The sequence below is a fragment of the Aethalodelphis obliquidens genome, unplaced genomic scaffold (genome assembly GCF_003676395.1).
Source record: "Aethalodelphis obliquidens isolate GAN/ISIS:26980383/991018 unplaced genomic scaffold, ASM367639v1 scaffold38, whole genome shotgun sequence".
Classification (NCBI taxonomy): domain Eukaryota; kingdom Metazoa; phylum Chordata; class Mammalia; order Artiodactyla; family Delphinidae; genus Aethalodelphis; species Aethalodelphis obliquidens.
In genome coordinates, this window is record NW_020837982.1 from 13,845,011 (window position 1) to 13,866,595 (window position 21,585).

General features: G+C 42.7%; 1 protein-coding gene across 1 annotated transcript in view; it reads left to right on the forward strand.

Annotated features, from left to right (window-relative positions):
* DNAH9 (dynein axonemal heavy chain 9) overlaps positions 1-21,585 on the forward strand; it is a 299,454-nt gene that overhangs the window by 167,711 nt on the left and 110,158 nt on the right. The window contains exons 42-45 of the mRNA XM_027131074.1: positions 4,924-5,085; positions 9,497-9,693; positions 15,609-15,771; positions 17,541-17,664. Coding sequence (XP_026986875.1) covers positions 4,924-5,085; positions 9,497-9,693; positions 15,609-15,771; positions 17,541-17,664 — 646 coding nt within the window. The remainder of the gene's footprint in view (positions 1-4,923; positions 5,086-9,496; positions 9,694-15,608; positions 15,772-17,540; positions 17,665-21,585) is intronic.

Genomic DNA, 21,585 nt, shown 5'->3' on the forward strand with positions numbered 1-21,585 from the left:
CAGCGCTCCTGGGTCACGTGCCTCCTAAGCGTTAACTCAGCTACAAATGAGGAAACACACCCGCAGAGCTTACACAGCCAGCCAGGGAAGGAGCCAGGACAGAACCTAGGTCTTTCAGGTCCCAGGCCAGAACCCCTTTCCACCACGCCATTCTGTCCTTCTCACCCGTTCTTTCTATGAGGAGAACAGCATAAGACAGTTAAGGCAGCAAGAAAGACTCAGCTCCAAGCCTGTAAAACCCACAGCTCCGTGGCCCTCAGACCTGGATGGTGGCAAAGTTTGTGCATTCCCACCCTTATCTCCCATTTACTGAGTATTAATTGAGAAAGACTTCTTTTTTTTTTTTTTTATCACACAATCGGTCTCTGAAATCTCACTGTGACAGGATGAGCTGGGGGCATCCCCATGCGCATCTTCCAGATGAGCAAAAAGGAGTTGAGCCATTTGATCAAATTCACGCTGCCCATAGTGGCAGAACTAAAGGAGAGAGAGGCCTTCGGTCTCCCTCACATGAAGCGCCAGCCCAGCTCCTGCCTGGACAGCGCCTTGTCACCTGTGTGACCTGAGATTCATACTCACGACAACCCTTTGGGATACACGTTATTATCCCAATTTAACAGAGGCTCGGAGAAGTTGCCAGCTGGTAGATGACGGCATGAATGGCCGTGGAGGTAGAAAAGTACACACCATGTTAGTGGAATAGCAAGTAGGTGGAAGCGGACAGTGACGAGGAGAGGTTGCGAGCAGTGAGATGGGGGAGGGAATTTGAGAACAGGGGGGATCCTTGTAAAAAGTCCGCCTTCAGTCTGTAATAAAGCTGGCGTTTACTGAGCCAGTCCTACACCCTCTGCATCTATTAGCTAATAATTTAATCCTCACAACAACCATATCAGGTAACATACCGATCATTTCCAATTTAGAAATGACAAAACCATGCTACAGACAAATCAGGTAGCTTGAGTATATTCAGCATAACTGGTAATCAGAAGCCTCATATCAAAAAACTAGACGGGGTCAACTCTACTGTGCCGGGAATTCGGGGTAGCAAACACTTCCTCAGGAAGGAGGGTTCTAGTCCAGCCTGTTTTGGTGGCAACCGTGCAAAGTCAAGGAGGAACCAGGGAGGGGAGATATTGGCATGGGAGGCTAAGTCTGTTTCTTTTCCAGACTCAGGCAGCCTGAGTGGCACCCCCCGGGCTCTGTGTCCCAGCCTGGCCTCCCTGCAGCCTGCCAGCTGTCAGCCCCCTGCCCCAGATGGGGGAAAGTGCATCCCTACAGGAGCCCCTGACTCCCTCCAGTGCCGCCCCTCCTCACCCTCCTCCTCCAGAGCCGAGTTTCAAGGCCACAGCGTGGCTACAACATCCCCCTCCCGCCCCCTCCGGCCTGCTTGTCTGAAGAAGGCCTGACAGAAGAGCATAACGGGGGGGTGTTTTCCCCGGGGAGACAGGCGCTGCCTGGAGAACACACTGTTTTCCTCCATCCAGCTTGATCTAAGGCTCAATCATTCAGACCTCCTCTGCACTTCACGCACTCTGTCCAGAAATCGGGCATCAGGACAGAATTTGATAGTGCCCTGAGTAGCAGATATCATTAACCGTTCCCATCTCAGTGCTACACAAAACTAAGACGGTGCAAAGTTTGCTCTTGACGTGCTCTCATCGACTCAGCCCTTAACTGTCAGTCAGCCTGAGTGTTCGGCTGTAACAGGGCTTATACACATCAGCTGATGGTACCCCTCACTGTAAAACCCAGTCCCGGAGTCAGCATTCCCGGCGGGGCTTCTTCCCGCCGTCTGCACCTCGCACAGGGCTGGTACCTAGGAGACCCGGGAAGGAGACGGGCCGAGATGTATGTGTGGATGGGCCCAAAGGGACCTAATGAGATTTCTCTCCTTTTCTAAAATAAACTTTTATTGAAGTATAGCATCCAAGTAGAAAAGCACACAGGCCATAAGCATAGAGCTTGGTTGTCACAAAGTCATCACAGCTATGTAACCACAACTCAGATCAAGAAGTACAACATTCCCAGCATCCATGGAACTCCTCCTTTTTCTTTCTTCCATTCACTCTTTTCTCCTCCTTCCAGAGCTAATTACTGTCTGGACTTCTAACACCATAAGTTATTTTGGCCTATTTGGGGACTTCATATAAATGGAATCATATAGTAAATATCCTTTTGTGTCTTTGTTCAATATTACGTTTGTACTTATATATATAATCATGTCATTGGTAAAAATGAATCATAGTAACAATTTCTTTCTTTCCAACCCTTAAATCTTCTAATTTCTTTTTCTTACTGTGCTGGCTACAGCTGCCACTACAAGGAAGAGAAGTGGTGAGAGTGGCATTTTGCAGCGTTCCTAATTTTAGGGGAAAGCTTTTAATAGTTGGCCATTAAGTGTGATGCTTACTATAGATTTTTGTGGATGCTCTTTACCAGTTTAAGAAAATTTCTTTCTGTTTATAGTTTACCAAGAGTTTTTTTTTTTTTTATCATGAGTATTTGTTGCAACTTAAATGATTTTTCTATATCTGTTGAAATAATTATATCCATTTTTTTCTCCATTTTTTCTGGAAATGGGATAAATGGGATAAATGACATAGATTATTTTTGAATGTTAAATCAACCTTACATTCCTGTAATCAACCCAACTTAGTTGTTACATGGTGAACTCATTTTATTTTCTGGATTTCATTCACTGTTTTTTTCTATATAACATTTGCACCTATATTAATAAGATTTTCCTATAATTTCTCCTTCTCCTAGTATTCTAAGGTTATGAAGTCCTCATAAAAAATGCATTGGGAAACGTTTCCTCTTTTTCTACTATCTGGAAGATTTTTTAAAACACTGTATTATGCCTTTCTTAAATGTCAGAAGAATTTAATGATGAAACCATCTGAAGTTTTCTTTGTGAAAGACTAAATTATAAATTCAATTTTTTTTTTTTTTTTTTTTTGCGGTACTTGGGCCTCTCACTGCTGTGGCCTCTTCCGCCGCGGACCACAGGCTCCGGACGCACAGGCCCAGCGGCCATGGCTCATGGGCCCAGCCACTCTGCGGCATGCGGGATCCTCCTGGACCGGGGCACGAACCCGCGTCCCCCGCATTGGCAGGCGGACCCTCAACCACTGCGCCACCAGGGAAGCCCTATAAATTCAATTTCTTTAATACATATTAGACAATTCACATTTTCTGTTTCTTTATGTATCAGTTGTAAGATGTCAGTGTCATCAATTTCTAATTTATTGGCACAAAATTGTTTATAGTATCCTGTTGTTATCTTTTAAGTATCTGTTTTATCTGACATATGTTCTCTTTTTTATTCTGGCTATGTGTGTCTTTTCTGTTTTTCTCTTTGTATCTTCTATCAGCCCTACCAGGGAGTTATCAATTGTGCTAGTCTTTTCAGAAGAAATGGAAAAAGAAAAGAAAAGTATACCAATATTATGTGTTTGACTTTATTGGTTATCTCTATTTGATATGTTTTTTACATTATTAAAATTTGCTCTTTTCTTTATAATCTCTTTCTTCCTACTTACTCTGGGTTTGGGGTAAGTTTATTCTTGTTTTCCTAACTTCTTGACATGGCTACTTAGATCATTAATTGTCAGCCTTTCACCTCTTCTGAAATGTTTATCTTAAGGCTATAAATTTACCTCTAATTGTACCATTCACTGCATCATGCAGGCTTTTATGTGTTATATTTTTTTTCATTCGTTTCATAATATTTCTTAATTTTCCCTACGATTCCTTCTTTAACCCATGGGGTATTTGGAAGTATATTGCTTTATTTCCAAAATTTAGAGGCACTCAACATGACCTGGAAGAAGCAAACCTGTACAAAGAAAAGTAATTTTAGAAACTTATAATTCTTCTATATTAATAGAGATTTATATATAAAGGGTTATGTGGGGCACATCAGAGGGATGTTGTTGGACAGGAGAGGAGATGCCCTGGAATACTTCAGCAGAGAGCAGTGGAGCTAGATCTTGAAAGACGAGCCGAGGAAGTAAAGCAGGAGGCATGGAGGCACAAAAGTATTCAGGGTTAGAAAATAATTTGCAGTTTGTGAAACTGAAATCTAGATTTTATGGGAAGTGATGGTAAGTGTGATGAGGAAGCAGATTGGTAGTCTTATTATGTCCAGATCTTTATGCCACACGGATGAATCTGAGCATTATTCTGTCCGTAATGAGGAACAATTAAAGGACCCCTTTTCTTGTAAGACAAGAAAGAAAGCAATGAGGGCAAACAAGGCATCGATGAGCTTGAAGTTATAGGATCTGAAGTCATCGAGAGGCTCTAATCTCAGTGGTCTCCATTTTTCCTTGAAAAAGAGGGATAGGACACTGGCTAATAGTAACAGAGAGGTGACAAATTTGAAAAGAAGAGTAAATATTTGGAACGATCCCTGAGGTATATAGGAAGGAGAACTTACTAGAGATGAATAAATGGATTACTGGCCTGCGAAGGTTAGCTATATTCATTCCAGCCCTATGTCATCGTTCTGATTTTACATAAGCAATCATCACCCAGATTAGTTTTCAAAGTGGTACTTGTAGAAGAGAAATACAGCAGAGAAGCAGCCTCACCTCTCACTGTGGTGATTTGGAAAGTAGTGGTTGAAATTCCAGGCTCTCAGGTCAGATAGACCTGGTTTCAAAACTGTGTGGTTTTGAACTAAGGCCACTTACCTTATGACATTGGGCATGCTTCCTGTCTTTCTGAATCCCAAACTTCACGTTATACAAAATGACTATTGTAAAAATTACTTTGTAGCATCATGGATGGTTAAATGAGCTTTTTCTGGCAAAACATCTAGTTCAGTACCTGTCACATACTGGCTTCTATCAGTTGTAACTGTTGTAGTTTTAAATTGCTATTCATGTTATTTTTTGTTGCTGTTTATTCTCCTTAAAGGGCATTCTCTTCTCCTCTGTGGAATGTGTAAAATCCACACAGGACCTAGTAAAGCTCTATCTGCACGAATCAAATCGGGTTTATCGGGATAAGATGGTGGAAGAGAAGGATCTTGATCTTTTTGATAAGATCCAAGCAGAAGTGATCAAGAAAATTTTTAATGTGAGTATTACCCTGTGAATTTATATTTACATTTGAAAAATAATCATGATTATGCAAGTGATCACCCAAATGATAAAAATCTAGCCCATAAATTGAAGAAGATCAGGATTAGATAAGGAAATAAAATCTGTCATTATTTTGCCTAAGTGAAAACTGCTGGAGCAAGAAGAGACACACATTAATCATAGAATCTTGGTGTTGTGAGGCCTGTGCAGACCATCTGATCCAATCCTCGTCCTATATTAATGCCTCTCAGTACCATTGCTCAGATTGGTCATCCCAGATAATGCACCAGCATCCTTGGAAATACACTATCCTGTCTTTCCAAAGGCAGCCACTTTGGAATGGCAAATGGCTGGAAATTTAGAACGATTTTGAAATTTGGAACCTTTGGAACAACTTTAAAGACTGGAGATTTATTTAAATAATTCTCTGAAATTCATTTCCCTGTCTACTAATCCTAGGTCTACATGACAAACCTTCAAATATTTTAAGACCATTTATCTTGTCCTTCCTGGGTCTTCGCTTTTCCAGGCCAAAGAGCCTCTGTTCTGTTAGCCATTTCTGACAAGACTTATTTCCAAACCCAAAGCAATTTGACATCATCTGTATTACTCTTCCATCAGTTCTCCCCTCTGAAATCATGGTGTCTGACTTTCATCACACAACCCAAGTGGAGTCTGACCAAAATCAAGACCATCATTCCCCTCTTCTTATATACTATAATTTTTGTTAACTGTGTCTGCCAAAATGTGTCTTGCTAAACAGTTGTACCACAATATACTCCTTGGAAAGAAAGTATCCATGATGAAATAAGTTGAGAAAGTACTTCATATTTTTCCTATTCCCATAACATTTTATTGTTTTTAATTTTTTAAATTGAAGTTTAGTTGATTTACAATGTTGTGTTAATTTTTGCAGTACAGCGATTCAGTTTTTTATATTCTTTTCTACTATGGTTTATCACAGGATATTGAACATAGTTCTCTGTGCTATACAGTAGGACCTTACTGTTTATCCATCCTATATATAATAGTTTGCATCTGCTAATCCCAAACTCCCAATCCATCCCTCCCCACCACCCTCCCCCTTGGCAACCACAAGTCTGTTCCCTATGTCTGTGAGTCTGTTTCTGTTTCGTTAAGTAAGTTCATTTGTGTCATATTTTAGATTCCGCATATAAGTGATACCATATGGTATTTGTCTTTCTCTTTCTGACTTACTTCACTTAGTGTGATAATCTCTAGTTCCATCCATGTTAGTGCAAGTGGCATTACTTCATTCTTTTTCATGGCTGAGTAGTATTCCATTGTGCAAGATATATGAGAAAGTACTTCATATTATAGCCCTCTCTTGGAAATATACAGTACATTCAGCACATTAAAGCCCTGAAAATCTTGAATAAGCCTGATTTGTGCATCATTTCCCAAACATATTGGACCCTAAAACTCTTTTCCCTACATAAAACCTACTAATAATTTGAAGAATGAATGATTGATAGAATATGCCCAGGAAAGCACAGGTATATGTCAACACAGCCTAAGATCTTATGACATTTCTTAGTGTCAAAATTACCCCACAACTAACAGTGAGCTTTCTGTTGAACAGAGCACCAGATTTTCCACACATACTGCTTATCTATCCTCTCTTGAACTTAGAATAATCAAATCTTGTATTTAAATATACCACGCTGTCCCTATGCTCACCTTGTTAGGTTTAGCTCTATATTTTTTCCTGATAAGATTCTGGGTCCACCTCTGAAGATATATACAGTTTATTCCAACCTATATGACAGCTTTTTGAATGTTTGGACAGCATTTTAAGTAACTTATCTCAGTCTGCTCTTTACTAGTCCAAACACCCTAAATTCCTCCACTTGTCCCATCCTTTTTAAATGGCCTGATGTTCAGCACTCGCACATCATAGCTGCCTCTCCGTGAGCATCGTAGAATTTGCCAATTTGTGTGTTCATTGTTAGCTCTGCACATGAGCCCTGACTGTCTTCTCAAGTTGGTCTGAGCTAGCACTTTAGAATAACAACATTCAGTCTTTGAAACAGAAGTCCCTACGTGGGTCTGTCTACTAAGAACACATCCTTTTGATCACAGACCTAGATATAATTAATACTGCCATCATCCTTCCCCAACAACATTTAAAATGCCAACCTGAAGCACCCTGGCTATACCAAATCTTTGTATTGGTATTAAAGAAAAGTTGCCGATACCCAGCCATAAAAAAGAATGAAATAATGCCACTTGAAGTAACGTGGATGGAACTAGAGATTATCATACTAAGTGAAGTCAGTCAGAAAGAGAAAAACAAATACCATATGATATCACTTATATGTGGAATCTAAAATATGACACAAATGAACCTATCTATGAAACAGAAACAGAATCATGGACATAGAGAACAGACTTGCGTTTGTCAAGGAGGAGAGGGTTGGGGGAGGGGTGGATTGGGAATTTGGGATTAGCAGATGTGAACTATTATATATAGAATGGATAAACAACAAGGTCCTACTGTACAGCATAGAGAACTATATTCACTATTCTATGATAAACCATAATGGAAAAGAATATTTTAAAAAAAGAATGTGTGTGTGTGTGTGTGTGTGTGTATATATATATATATATATATATATATACACACACATGTATAACTGAATCACTTTGCTGTACAGCAGTAATTAACACAACGTTGTAAATCAACTATACTTCAATAAAAAAGAGAAAAGTTGCCAAATTTCCAACACGGAATTGATACAGTCCTGTTTCCACCGTTAAAAGCTTAAAGTTCTCTTATTTGTGGCCATTATATGATACAACATCACTGTTAAGAAATCTTTGATTCACTGGGTGGGTTGGTTTTCTCTCTTCCTTCTACACATCTGGCTGTGATCATAAAATCAGAGCCTTGTTTTGTTCATCAGAGAGTCTTTGTAGACCAGGCTTTTCAGAACTGCACTTTCGTTGTTCTTCTGCCAGATCATTAGTGTAAATTGACTGCCATCAGAACTGCTTCCCAGTATATTAGCCCATTTTCAAACTAGGTAGATGTATTCCCATATCCCTTTCCCACATGTTTTCCTCAACCAGCAAGAATGGCTCTCCTGCATCACATTAAATCTTATCCAAATGTCTGGACATTTATTGTTACTATCTAGCAAAGCCAGCATAGTTTAAAGGTTTTCTATGGCCCTGAAACCACCTTCAAAATATAATAACTCTTTGATATTTAACTCTTTCTACTTCTTTCTTCTTATAACCAAGCAGCAGTCCTGGCTTCTTGTAGATGTCGCTGTTATCCTCACTTTCCCTCCCTCCATTAGGTTTGATGCATCTTGTCCCCTGGGCTCACAAGACTAACCCTACAGTGATGTATGCCCTGGGTAATGCCTCTGCTGTTGAATAGCATGCTGATTTCCCCCTTCCCAGGTGGATCCTCCATTCTGAACCTTAGAAAAGAACAGCAGGTGGGGACAATTGTTCATGCTGGCATAAATTCCTACTTACGCATTAGCAAACCTATTCTTTCTTGGACTTAATTCCTCTACAATCTCCACCTCTTGAAGCCTCAAACATTTGCATTTGATAAATAAATAGTTCCTTTCTGAATTAAAAAAAAAAAATTAGCTGCCTCTTGGAAACTTAAAAGATAGACTGGTAGTGAAGAGACATAGACCCCTATCTTTTAAGTCAGTTGAGTTTTACTGGGTATTTATTAAACATGCTAAGGTTTGTCCTGTGGGCAAGGGCTGACACACAATAAGCCCAAATCTTTAAAAATGTTTTATAAATGGGGGTTCTGCTGTCAATGTTTTAATATTAGCATTGTCCCCATAAACGAATCAGTCACCTAAGGACGGCTCATGGCACATTTTTCAGAAACCAAACCCTCTGGGTTGAGCCTATAACGTTGGGGCTGGCAACCTATAGTGTGCAGTCTCACAGGAAATAGAAAAGGATGTTCTATGACACTGCTATGTGTTGGGAAGCAAGACCTGTCTGAATGGATGTGGGAGAGGTGAGGCCATTGGACCAAGGACTGATGCAACCCAATCCTAGTGAAAGAGCCCCTGCGGAGGGAAATGCACCCGTGTGTCCCCTCCACTGCTTTGCTCGGACAGGGCTCTTACTGTACGTGAGGGAAGGGCACCTCCCACCTTCCATGTCCCATCCTCAGCCCACAAGGAATAACCAATATCATCTGTGACTTCTCATACGTCGTAAATGAATGTTAAACATAAACGTTTTAAGGGCTTCTCAAGAAAAATGGAAGTGTTGGAAGCAGGACTGATCATTTTTAGAGCATGCTCAGAGAGAAAATGCAAACGAGGTGTCTCCACTCTGTGTGGAACCAGAACTGAGAGTCACTAAGGAGGGTCCCTGTCCCTGTGTCTCATCACCAGGATCTCAAAGAGACAGTGGAACAGACCCAAAGCCTGAACATGTATTGCCATTTTGCAAATGGTATCGGGGAGCCCAAGTACATGCCTGTACAATCGTGGGAACTTTTGACCCAGACTCTGGTGGAGGCCCTGGAGAACCACAACAAAGTCAACACAGTGATGGACCTGGTTCTCTTCGAGGACGCAATGCGCCATGTGTAAGTGTGCTTCTCATCATGCCTTTCCTCAGCTGTCTCCTCTTCCCAGTGTCAGGGGTCTCATTTGGGCATTTGAGGACACTTGGATGAAACCGGGAGAGCAGCTACTGCTTCTGCCATGAAGGTCAAGATGGCGGCTGGTAGGGCAGCGGCTGTGGCTTCTACCACTGGCGGTAGCCGGGGCAGCATCATGATGAACTCAGGAGGAACTGGATTTATTTCCTTGTCTGCCATTTAAGTCCTGGGCCTGATCATGGTGACACCAAGGGAAAATGGGAGGTCATAAAATAAGGCACAGAGCAGCTCAGGACCTGCACTCCCAACTCATACTAGTCCAGTGAGATTGAAGGTTTTAAGTGCACATATTTCACAAATTAACTATCTTTTTGAGTCTTGCTGCTATCAAGTGAACCATGGAGAGCAGTCACCAAGGCTCCCAGGTAGTTTATACTCACACTGATGCTAATCCTATACTGTTCTTCATATTCCCCAATCCGAGGCGCATTGACCACCCCTCCTGCCTTCTACAATCTCTCCACCCTGCCCCTTGCTACCCAGAGTCTCCAATAGCAAAATCCACTTTCTCTTCAACTTCTCTGGACTTCCACACTGAGGAATTCTAACTGAAACCTAACTGAACCCTGCATTGAGGAAAGCAGTTTTTTCTTCCCCATTCTATGCACCCCAGGGCCTAGAGAGAGGTACGGACCCTCCTTCTCCCCCACCCCACCCCAGTGGCATATTTAAACCATTTCTCCTTTTATCTTCTATGAACCCCAGTTCTTTTGAAGCACAAGTACCTGGACATCCCTACTCATCACCCCTCCTTGTCACTGTCATCTGCCGACATCACGTTGCTCCCCATCATTTACCACCTACCTCAGTGCTTGGACCACTTTCTCTCCTCAGCCACGCCTTTCTTCATTCCTGGCATCTGTGTGTCACCTGGTCTTTCTGTTCCTTGGCCTCCTTAGCTCCAGCAATGTTCCTTACATCCCACCTCAGCCACTCACTCACGTGTTCCTGCCCTAGGAGTTCTATCATCAATAATGAACCCACATCCAAAATCTCAAATTCAAACATCCCACTCATTTGTCTCTCCTACCCCTCCACTAACCTGCTCTAGTTTTTATTCCAGCTGTACTTATTTCCCAGTTTTACTGAGATACAATTGACATATAACATTGTATAAGTTTAAGGTGTAAAACATAATGATTTAAGTATATATTGCAAAATGTTACCACCATAAGCTTAGCTAACAACCATCACCTCACGTAGTTATTTTCCTTGTTATGAGAGTCTTTCAGATCAACTCTCAAATACACAATAGAGTATTGTGAATTACAGTCATCGTGTTGTACATTACATCTCCAGAACTTACTTATCTTATAACTGGAAGTTCGTGCTTTTTGACCCCTTCCCCTAATTCCTCCACCCACCTCTGGCAACCACAAATCTGACCTGTTTCTGTGTGTTTGGTTTTATTAGATTCCACATATAAGGCAGATAATACAGTATTTACTGTTCTCTGTCTTATTTCACTTAGCATAATGCCCTCAAGGTCCGTCCATTTTGTTGCAAATAAATACATTCCAGCTATTCTCAAACTTCATCAAGACTTCATTTCATGGAACCACCTACTTTCTCAAACTCCTTTATCCTTCTGTCCACCATGTCTTTACTTTCCTCGACCACCATAGACTCCATCACCCAGTACAAGCTCCCCTAACTTTCCTGTCATTGCATCCATGTGACAAAGCTCTACTCTAGCTAAACCTCACTATCTTCTTTCTCCACACCTGCCTCTAAACATGTGGAGATTATTGAAGAAAAACCATCATCATGTTGACTTGATTTTCTTGCGATTGTCAGCCACAAATTTCAAGTGGGCCCTCAACTTTGCTAGAAACTCTCCTCTATGACCCTGGGCAGATTGCTGTCTTCCCCTTTGTGTGATGACTGCATCACACGTTTCTCTCCTCAAGCTTCTAACATCTCTCCCCTCTCTTCATTCCCAATTAATGAGCACAACTTTGCTGAGATAATGAAAGCAGCCAGAAGACAATTCTCTCATCTCCCTGCCATCAGATCGAACAGCCTCTCTGTATCCCACCTGCATCCCACCCACAAGTCCTGCCTTCTGTACTATTTCAGCTAAGGAACCATCCCTGTGCCTACCTGAGGCCAAACGCTCCACATGTGCCCTGGTTCCCATCTCCTATCACCTTCTCAGTGACTTTACTCCCTCCTGCAATGATCCTTCCCTCCCTCTTCTCTCTCTTCTTTTTTTGGGGGGCTGTGCCTCACCACTTGTGGGATCTTAGTTCCCTGACTAGTGATTGAACCCACACCCTCAGCTGTGAAAGCACCAAGTCCTAACCACTGGACTGCCAGGGAAATCCCTCTCTCCTCTTTTCTCTTTCCTTCTCTTCCCTCTTTCCCATCATCAATTCATTCATTTCTGGATCATACATATCAGCATACAAACATGCCATGTTATCATTTATCAAAGAAAGAATAAACTATTCCTTGACTCTTATATCTCTTTCACCCCCTACCCCTGTTTCTCAGCTCCTATTCAAAGAAAAACTCATCAAAAGGGTTGCCTTTACTATTCATACTTTCTTGCTTCTCATCTGTTCCTTGGTCCATTTCTTACCACTTGAACAAAGAAGCTCTTATCAAAGTCACCACAGACCAACCTCTGGCTAAAGTCGGTTGTCACTGCTGTGTCCTTACCTTGTATTATTTGACTCCCCTGCTACATTTGTCATGATTAATCACTCTATTAATTTGTATACAGCCATTCATCCATCAATCCAACACCTATTTATTGATTAGATGGTCTTAGTGTAGGGATCTTTGTCTTATTCACTGCTAGATCCCCAATACCTAGGACAGTGTCTGGAACATAGCAGGTACTCAGTAAAATTTCTTAGCACATCATATAGGATAAATGATACAGAGGAAAACAGAAAGGTAAAAGGGATAGAGAGTCCTTGGAGGTAAGTGCAGTTGTAAATAGAGTGGTGAGGGAGGCTTCACCAAGGAGGCGGCATTGGATCTGACATGTGAGACCCGCTCTGAACACAGCTCACCACGGACTGGTGCACGGTGTTCTTCCTGCATCAATTCTCTTGGGCTTCACAAACACCTTGAAGAAAGTCAGGTCTACTATTATCCCTATATTATAAATAAGGGAACTGATACCCAGAGAGTTGAGGGAAGTTGTCCAGCATCACACACACCCCAGGAAGAGGTAAGCCAAAGCCAACGCTCATGCAGAGTGTCCGCTCAGGACCATCATACCACAATGCTTCATACATTCCCCTAATCCAGTGTAAGCTCCTTGAACACACAGACTCTCTTGCTCACTGCTGAATCCCCAGTACCTTGGACAGCGTCTGGTGCATGGTAGATGGTCAGTAATAAGGGTTTTAGGGTGTTTGTTCACTAATCTGGTGAAACTTCAGGGAGTATTTTCCCTCCTCTCTAAGAACTACCAGAGCCTGTGTCATAGTCTTGGAATTGAAGAAAATCTTTATCTTTTCAGGGTAAATGTAATTTGGGAGAATAGCAAGTGATTCAGTCAATGTGGTTTCCAGCATGGGTGATCAAACTGCCTAATATTGTTCTTAAGGAAAAAATAAGACGATGAAAACTAGCTTTTCTCCTGAGGCTCCTAACCAGGCTCTGAAGATAGTTTCCAAAGAGAAACCTGAGCTGCATTAGCAATGGCAAAATAACTGGAATAATGAACTGCCTTGAGGGGGACAATTTGGAAGAATAAAATGTATCTGGATGTATAATTTCCTGTACGTTTGTTTTAAAATATCAATGTCCCATGACTTCCTTCTTGCACTGCCCTTCCCTCCCCTCCCGGGGGCTCCTTGATCCTCTTTGTTGCCTCTACCCGCAGAGAAAGCAGAAGCATTCCCCTCCTGTACCGGAAAACAGAATGCCGAACAGCCCGGTGAGAAACACAGGTGACTAAGCTGTCGGCGTCACTCCACACAGTGCCCCGACGAGTCTGTACGCGCTCTCCCAGGAGCCCCAAGGGCCAGGCCCAAGTTCTAATCCTCATTCTGCCACTAATTGGCGGTGGTGCTTTGCGAAGGACACAACTTCCCCAAGCCTCAGTTTCCTCCTCCACGACAAGTGCTTCGCACTTACTAAGCGGTCCATGGTGTTAATCTTTATCTTTCCGCTGTTGTTTTCTTTTCCTAAAAGCACCATTTGCTCTCCTACTGACTTCCTTCACCATTGCAGCACATTCTCGTTCTACTTTTTCTGAAAGCTTCACACTAGATCTTTCCCCCTGCTTTTGGCATTATCTCTGTCTACCCTTTTCTTCGTTTTTTTCATTCCGACGTGTGTTTTTCTGCCTCTTTTTTCTCTTAGAATCGCTTCACATTTATTAACAAAAAAAGGAACTTCAGATGTACTTCTCTTGTGCCCCTTCTTTTGTGCATCTTATCGGTTCTCGTGCGTGTGTGTGTATGTGTGTGTATGTGTGTTTAGTCTTCAGTAAGCCAGCTTCCTCCAGCTGTGCTGTGGTACATTTTCAGCTTTTGTTTTTAATCTCCCAGAAACTCAGTAATGGGCTTAACTCTGACTGCCTTGGTTTTCTGGCCCAGGAATCCTTTAGAATATTGATCTTCTTTTTAGATTCTGTAATTTAAATGCAGAGTCCTTTGCCCTCGTCAGAGGTTGTTAATGAATCCCCAGCTGGAACCCAATGCTGACAGTTGCAGACTTAACCATTCCTTCTTTGGAAACTTCAGCACTAATGATGCATTTCCATTTAGATATTGAACAGCATGGACCATGCTAAGCTGAGTTCAGGCCTTCCAGAATAGAGCTGGGTGTTGGGTGGCCCGCAGAACCTGCTTGGACTTCTCCTCCCCCATGCCTGCCTCTCTCCTCAGTAATTCATTCCTGTCCCCTCTTTTTTTGAATCTGAAGAGAGGACCTGGATATCTCAGCCCCATATTTTCTCCTTTTATCATTGTAGCCAGGCACCATCTCGTGTACACACAAAGCAGATGATTCCTTGCACCTACCTCACCTCAAATGTGATGCTGAGTATCAGGTCTGGGGTGTTCTGCTTACATTTAACAAAAATTTCTTGAATGCCTTTAATGTGCTAGCACTACAGAGAAAACAAGATGAGTATACACACTCTTCAGATGTCTAGAAACCATGGTTTAATAAGGGAGCAAGAGAAGTGTACACCTGTCTGATACAAGACAGAGTATCACAACTAAATAATTATAAACGAAAAAGTAAAATCATAAAAAGAGCTAAAAGTAGTCAGTACATACCTTCTGAGTATTTAGGGGAACAAAATGTCACTACATAAATTTAGTGACATGCAAGCCCTCCACAGCGGCTTCATCTCTGGTTATGTTATCCCCAAATGCACTGGCTTAAATTTCACATTCGACTAGCACAGTCTAACATATGCTCACCCTCCAGTATCATAGAGTCAATTTTTGATCACTTCTACCTAAGAAGAAATTGATGCCACCATTCTGGGGGCCAGTTTTTCAGTATTTATCAAAAGTCGTGAAAAGTGTCTTACTAGGAACTTACCCTGCGGCCATAATTAGACCTATAAACCCAGGTCCCTCCTGTCAGCATCACACATGCCCTCCAATCCTGCCTGGCTGCCTTGGGCTCTTCCTCCACCACCACTGCTTCACCAGAGGCTTTGGCTTAAAGCAGAACAGGGCGACCTCAGTCCACTCAGGCAAGAGGTGAGGCGAGGTTTGGGGACAATTTAACGCCCTCTTCCCAAGCTCAGCCCAGGATGTGCCTGCAAGGAGGGCTCCCGTCCTCACCCGGACCATTACGCCTGCTCCTCGTGGAGGGAAGTCTGATCAAAGCCCTGTGCCTCTGCTTCCCTCCCTCAGCTGCCACATCAATCGCATCTTGGAGTGCCCGCGGGGAAACGCTCTGCTGGTTGGCGTAGGGGGGAGCGGCAAGCAGAGTCTGACAAGGCTCGCGGCTTTCATCAGCTCCATGGATGTATTCCAGATCACGCTGCGGAGAGGCTACCAGATTCCTGACTTCAAGGTAGGGGGCCGGCCGCTGCGGGGGGGGAGGCTGTGTCTCTCCCCAACTGCCCACGACTCCCTGGCACCCTGCATTAGCTCTTCAGCTCCCTCGCCCAGAATCTCCCCTTAATCATCTGTCCACCTTCTTCTTAGACTTTGGGCTGGTGACTGGAGGTGCTTAGACCCTGAGAACACCGACCTTCCCAAGGTCTGCATCTGGGAGACCTCAGCTGCTTTAGGTGCATCTGTAGGGCCTCAGCTCTCACCCAAATCGGAAGCACAGCTACATCAAATTCAGCACACAGCTCTCCAGCGGCCCTAGCAGACAGAAGGAATATTGCCCAAGTTTTATAAGAATTGCATATATTAAAGGATGGGTTCAGTAACCACCAGCCGCTGGGACCTTCAGTGACATAAAGAGACATAAGGCACTTAGGAGCCACAGTGCACACCCTGAAGGTGGAGAAAGGCATTAAATACGACCCTCAGAGGTCACTTTGTCCAGCCCCCTGTTTTGATCCATGGCCAACAATAGAGGCCCAGTAGGGAGTCATGAGGTCATTTCCATCAAGATGCTGCTCTTGCTGTCCCTGGGAGAATTCCAGCCTGCACAGAGCCAGACCCGTCCACCCGACTTCATAATCTCTCAGCTGGTCAGGCTCACTGCTGCTCTGAAACCACAGCTCAGCCTCTTGCGATTGGCCGCATCTAAGGTCATACTCCAGGTTCACATCAGGTCAATCTTTAGTGCTTCCAAAAAAGAAAAGACAAGATAGTGCTCATGAGAATCATGCATTTACAGAATGATCTAAGACACTGGTTCTCAACCTTGGCCATGTACTGGAATCCCCTTCAAATAATAGTGATGCCTGCATCCCACCCCCGAGAAATCCTGACTTAACTGTTCTGGGGATTGGCCTGGGCATCAGGACAGATGAAATTAACCTGGGTGATTCTAAGGAGAGCTGGGAAACACTGTCTTAAGTGATTCTGTAAATGCGTTGGTTGAGAACCACTGATCTAAAAGGAAGTTTATTAATGTCAAAGGGGAATTATTTGGACACAGAGGAAGCTCTGCTATAAGGAAATGTATGAGGCCGATATAGAATGAGCTTTGAGTCGTGTTGAGAGAGAGATGACTAAGATTACGGACCAATGTCTGAGCTTCGGGAAAGGGATGCATCAAAGGAAGCAAGAGTGACCAAGCTGGAAAAATTCAGGGCCTGGCATCCTAGCCCCAAACTTCATCTACCTATAGTTTTGAATGGATGTAAGTTCCTACCAAATGATTGTGTGTGCGTATGTGTGAGTGTGTGTGTGTACGTTCCCCAATATATTTTTTAACAGCAAAAGTCTTTGCTGGAGCTAGCCATAAGGACATAAGACTCTGCTACTATATGATATATTCATCCCCTAGGCCAGGAGGCCCAAGTACATGACTCTTCTGTCAGGACCAAGAGCAATCACTTGCCTCCCGGGGCAAGCCATTCATTTGTATAATGATATAAGTAACACAGATGAACAGGGGAACATCTCTGTCCTTTGGAAAGCTGTCACCTGTTTGCACAAAGCAGGAGCTCTAGAAGCTAATTCAGGAGCCACAGTGGTTGTATGAGTTAAAGATCATCATTATTTATTCTACTTGCCCACCTCTATTGGGATCGAGGCCTGGGAATGAGGCATATTTTCCGGCCTGTGAGTGCAAGATAGCGCTCCTCCCTCCCTCCCATTGCTGGTGTCTTATCAGGAAAGCCCTCTTCTCAGAGATCTCTGACGTTGTTTCTGCAGGCGGACCTGGCCAGCTTGTGCCTGAAAGCCGGGGTAAAGAATCTCAGCACCGTGTTTCTCATGACAGACGCCCAAGTAGCTGATGAGAAGTTCCTTGTGCTCATTAATGACCTCTTGGCTTCTGGTAAGAGACTCTCTGCACTTGAATGTCTCTAACCAATTCCTGCTGGAGTTGGAGTCATTCCAAGGTGGAGATTTTGTTCTACGTCAGAAGAGCGAGGTCATAGAAATGAGGGAGAAAACTGACAGAGCGGAGAACTGGTTCATCAAGGTCCTTCTAGGATTGCTGCTGGGCCTGCTGTCTTTTATTCTCCTTACATGCAAAACAGACAGTAGTCTTATGGCTTTCTTAGTGGGACTAGATATGACAAGAGGGGGAAAGTAGGTTAGGGCCTGCAGATCTGCTGAGTCCAGAGAGCAGGTGCTGTTCCCTCCCCACACCCAAGACGGAGAGAAACTGGGATGTGTCCAGTATTTCAGGGAGGGAAGGCATTAGCAGCAACATACACACACAGAGTACCTGCACACACAGAACTTACCCAAGAGGGCAAGGTTAGGTTGCCAATTTAATTAATCAAGGATTCAGAACTTTATGAATTTTTCTTAGATTACAAAGAACTTGACAAAGGCTGTCTCAACTTCCCTGTGACACTATCAGTGCAAGACAGGACTTCAGTGGAAAGTTCAGTTCTTGATACTTTGCTGCCCTTATTTTTTTAGGGATTCAGGACTTATGCCAACCATTCTAGAAAAAAAAGTTTAAGTATACACATATATGTATATATAAATATACATAAACGTACACAAGATACATAAATGTATATATACCCAAGAAGATAAAACAATATAGTATAAAAATTATGCATTTTCAGAAATTTGGGGTGTATGTATATTTATATTAATTAAAAGGAGAATATGATTTCCTGACTCTCAACCCAAATTTAGCATCTATAAAACCGCCTCTTATCTGGGCTAATAAAATAGTCAGTGCACAGATGTTCTGAACAAAATTTCTGCTTCCAGATTTCCATTTCAGAAAGCCTGTTTCTCTACAGTTCACCTCCTGGCTCTCCGACTAAATCCTCTTTAGTTTATGAAGTCAAAGGACCGTGATCACAATATACTTCTCCAAAGTGTATTCCATGTCATATATAATAGATTTCAGGATGGCTCTTTCCATGCAATCTCTAGGAACTTTACTGCTTCAGAATCGTTGACTGCTTCAAACTTTGTGCCCTTGTACCCCAGGCCATTTTACTATCACTTCCATGACGAGCCGCTGGTCTTTGGTCCAGACCATGCACTAGCAGGCTCTGTGAGCAACCTTCAGCTTCCTCCTGATGAGGACCAGAGTCGCATCAGGTTAGGACTGATGGCTCCAACCATAACACTGATCCCACCCTCTCGTTCCTTTCCCAACCTGCCCTATTTAAGTTAGTTTCATATCCAGGAATTTGCCTACTAACTCTCATACCTTTTCTCCTCCAATCCAACAAATTGTCCTTTTCTTAAATACTGTCTTTTTAACATCCCACCACCTTCTACAACAGTATTTCACCTACAACACTGCCTCACCTTTTGTTATTTTACCAAATAATGAGAGACGGGTCCAACTGTCCTCCCACCCTGAAGCTGCGCCCTAAAGTCTAATTTCTAAAACAATCAAAAAAGGTAAAATTGTGCTTCCAAAGACTTATAGCTTTGGAGATGCCAGGCATGTTGCCAGCCTCACCCTGTATCTCATTTGGCTCCAATCCAGCCAGGTCACCTTCTCCTATAATAACGTCTGAGACACAAACGATGTTACACTTTTACCAATTGAAATTTTATTCCTCAATTAAGTATTTTAAATTTTTCATTTAGAAAACAACTTGTTTCAAGTTCAGATGAATTTTTGAAGCCCTGCCCAGTGAAAACTTAATGCAATCAGTGTGCTTCAAAGTCGTGGAATTTCAAACTCACATTTTTAAGGCTTCTATACAAAAACAGGATTTACACACACATGTTAAAATGGAGCTACAATTAAAAGTAATACTTTTCTAATCTTCATCCCTTTTATCTTAACCATTTTGACAGGGAGAATTGAGCATATCTGAGTTCTAATTTTCCCTGTCAGATAATTTCTGGCTAGAAATTAACTGACTGCCAGTCCAGGCAGAGCTACAGAGATTCCTCAGAGCCTCCCCATCCACTTAGTTTTTCAATTTTATGGGGTTGTGCAATCACTGCATTCTTGGATAACACAGTAGAGACTAGGAAACTATACATTGGGCTACCTTGTCATTAGCTCATCCCTCTCTAGTCATCTACAAATCCTATTAGGTTGAAGATAAGGTACAGTGAGCGAATTCCACTGATTCAACACTCCCCCAAAACATCTTCCTCAGTGACCTCATGATCTTGCGCCATAGGCTATCTGCTTTCCTCCCACACTTCTTTAGTTCATTGTTTCATCCCTTGGTTTCCTGACACCATTTCCAGAGTCAAACTGTATTGGTAATTCAGCACGTAAATCCCACCTCTGACACCACCCAAACATTTCAGAACCCATCATTATGCCACTTGCATCTCAGTGTGGTTACAGACTGACAGTAAGAAATCCTCACTGAAAGTTAAAAAATTAAATCAAGTTTCTTAGCAAAAGCAACATAATTGTATAAGAAGCAGGGTGGCCACCTAAATCAGAGTGAATGAAGCCTATCTTTCAGTCACTTTCTTTGGCTACCAGAGTCCTTAATGGGGCTCATGAAGCTTCTAGTGAAACTATGCATGAAATGTTGGCCCTTGCTGAGTCTGAAAAGTTCAATTCTTGCTATGTCCTTGTTGCCCTGTATAACAATTCCTGAAGAATGTACACTGGCCATCAAAAGCAGGTATTTAAAAACTCTCACAAAATTTGTTCTCTCTTGGTCCTCCTTCAACCAAACTCAGCATCAGCACGGGCCCATCCTAATCTAAAGGGAAAATAGAATCCTTTCCTGGTTTTTTGGTACAGCACGCCTGCCTCCAGGTTTCCAGCATTCCAGAAAGCCCACTTTACTGCAGTCCCAGCTAAGAAGACCTAGTCTGCTCCAGGCGTGGTGTCTTTTCCTCTCCTTACTCTGCCAGATTTCATACTTCATTTCACTTTGGGATCTTATGTTGGGATTTCCTTTTCGCTTTTCAAAAGGCTTAATTGTTCACTCCAAAATTAATATTTCTCTTCCCTGGCTCAGACTAGATCACTTTGCATCTATTTGTGTATTCAAAACCATTTATTAAGCTTCCATGTTCCAGTCAGTAACCTCTATGTGGTCTATTGGAATAGTGGATAACCAACTGCGTCCCCTCTCTTGTAAAGCCATATACCTCTCCGTCTCTGAAACAGACTGTCCTTATTACGTTTGGGCCAAATCTCCTCTTGGAATGTAAAACACGAAAAGATCCTCTCATCTTCCAGGTGCTTTAGGATTAGATGCAGGACTGACATGTTAGTGATCTGTACACATCACATGAGAATGTGAAGTCTGGAAATATTTGTAACAGTCTTGGCATTGGATTGTTCTCCTCCCATGAGCATCTGGAACTGGATTCCCTGATAGGCCATCTATGCTTTACACAAGTTATATTCTGGCCCAGTTTCCCTGAAAGGAAAAAAGACAAAGTGGCAAAAGAGAAGTGGCAAAGATGGCAAAGACGACAAAAGAGAAGCCATTAAGCATGCATCTGACCTCCTAAGCATACTTTGTGGTCTCAGGGGATCTGTTTACCTCATGCGTCCCCAAACCATAAACCATGGAAATTTAAACCAGCACCTGGTTGCTTCCAGCTGCCACACAGAAATGCCCAGAGCGTAATGCAAAAAGATGCTTGAGTAACAGCTTTTCTTTTCTTCATGTGGTACTAAATTCTCATACAAGTTACTTGAGACTATGTCTCTGTGCATTCTCCTCCATTACTAACCTCTCCCTCCCTCCTCTCCCTCATCACCTATGTCCAAGAGATAATCAGTTGCCACCAGTTTTACCCCCTAGCTATTTCTGAATGCATTCTTCTCTGTCATGAC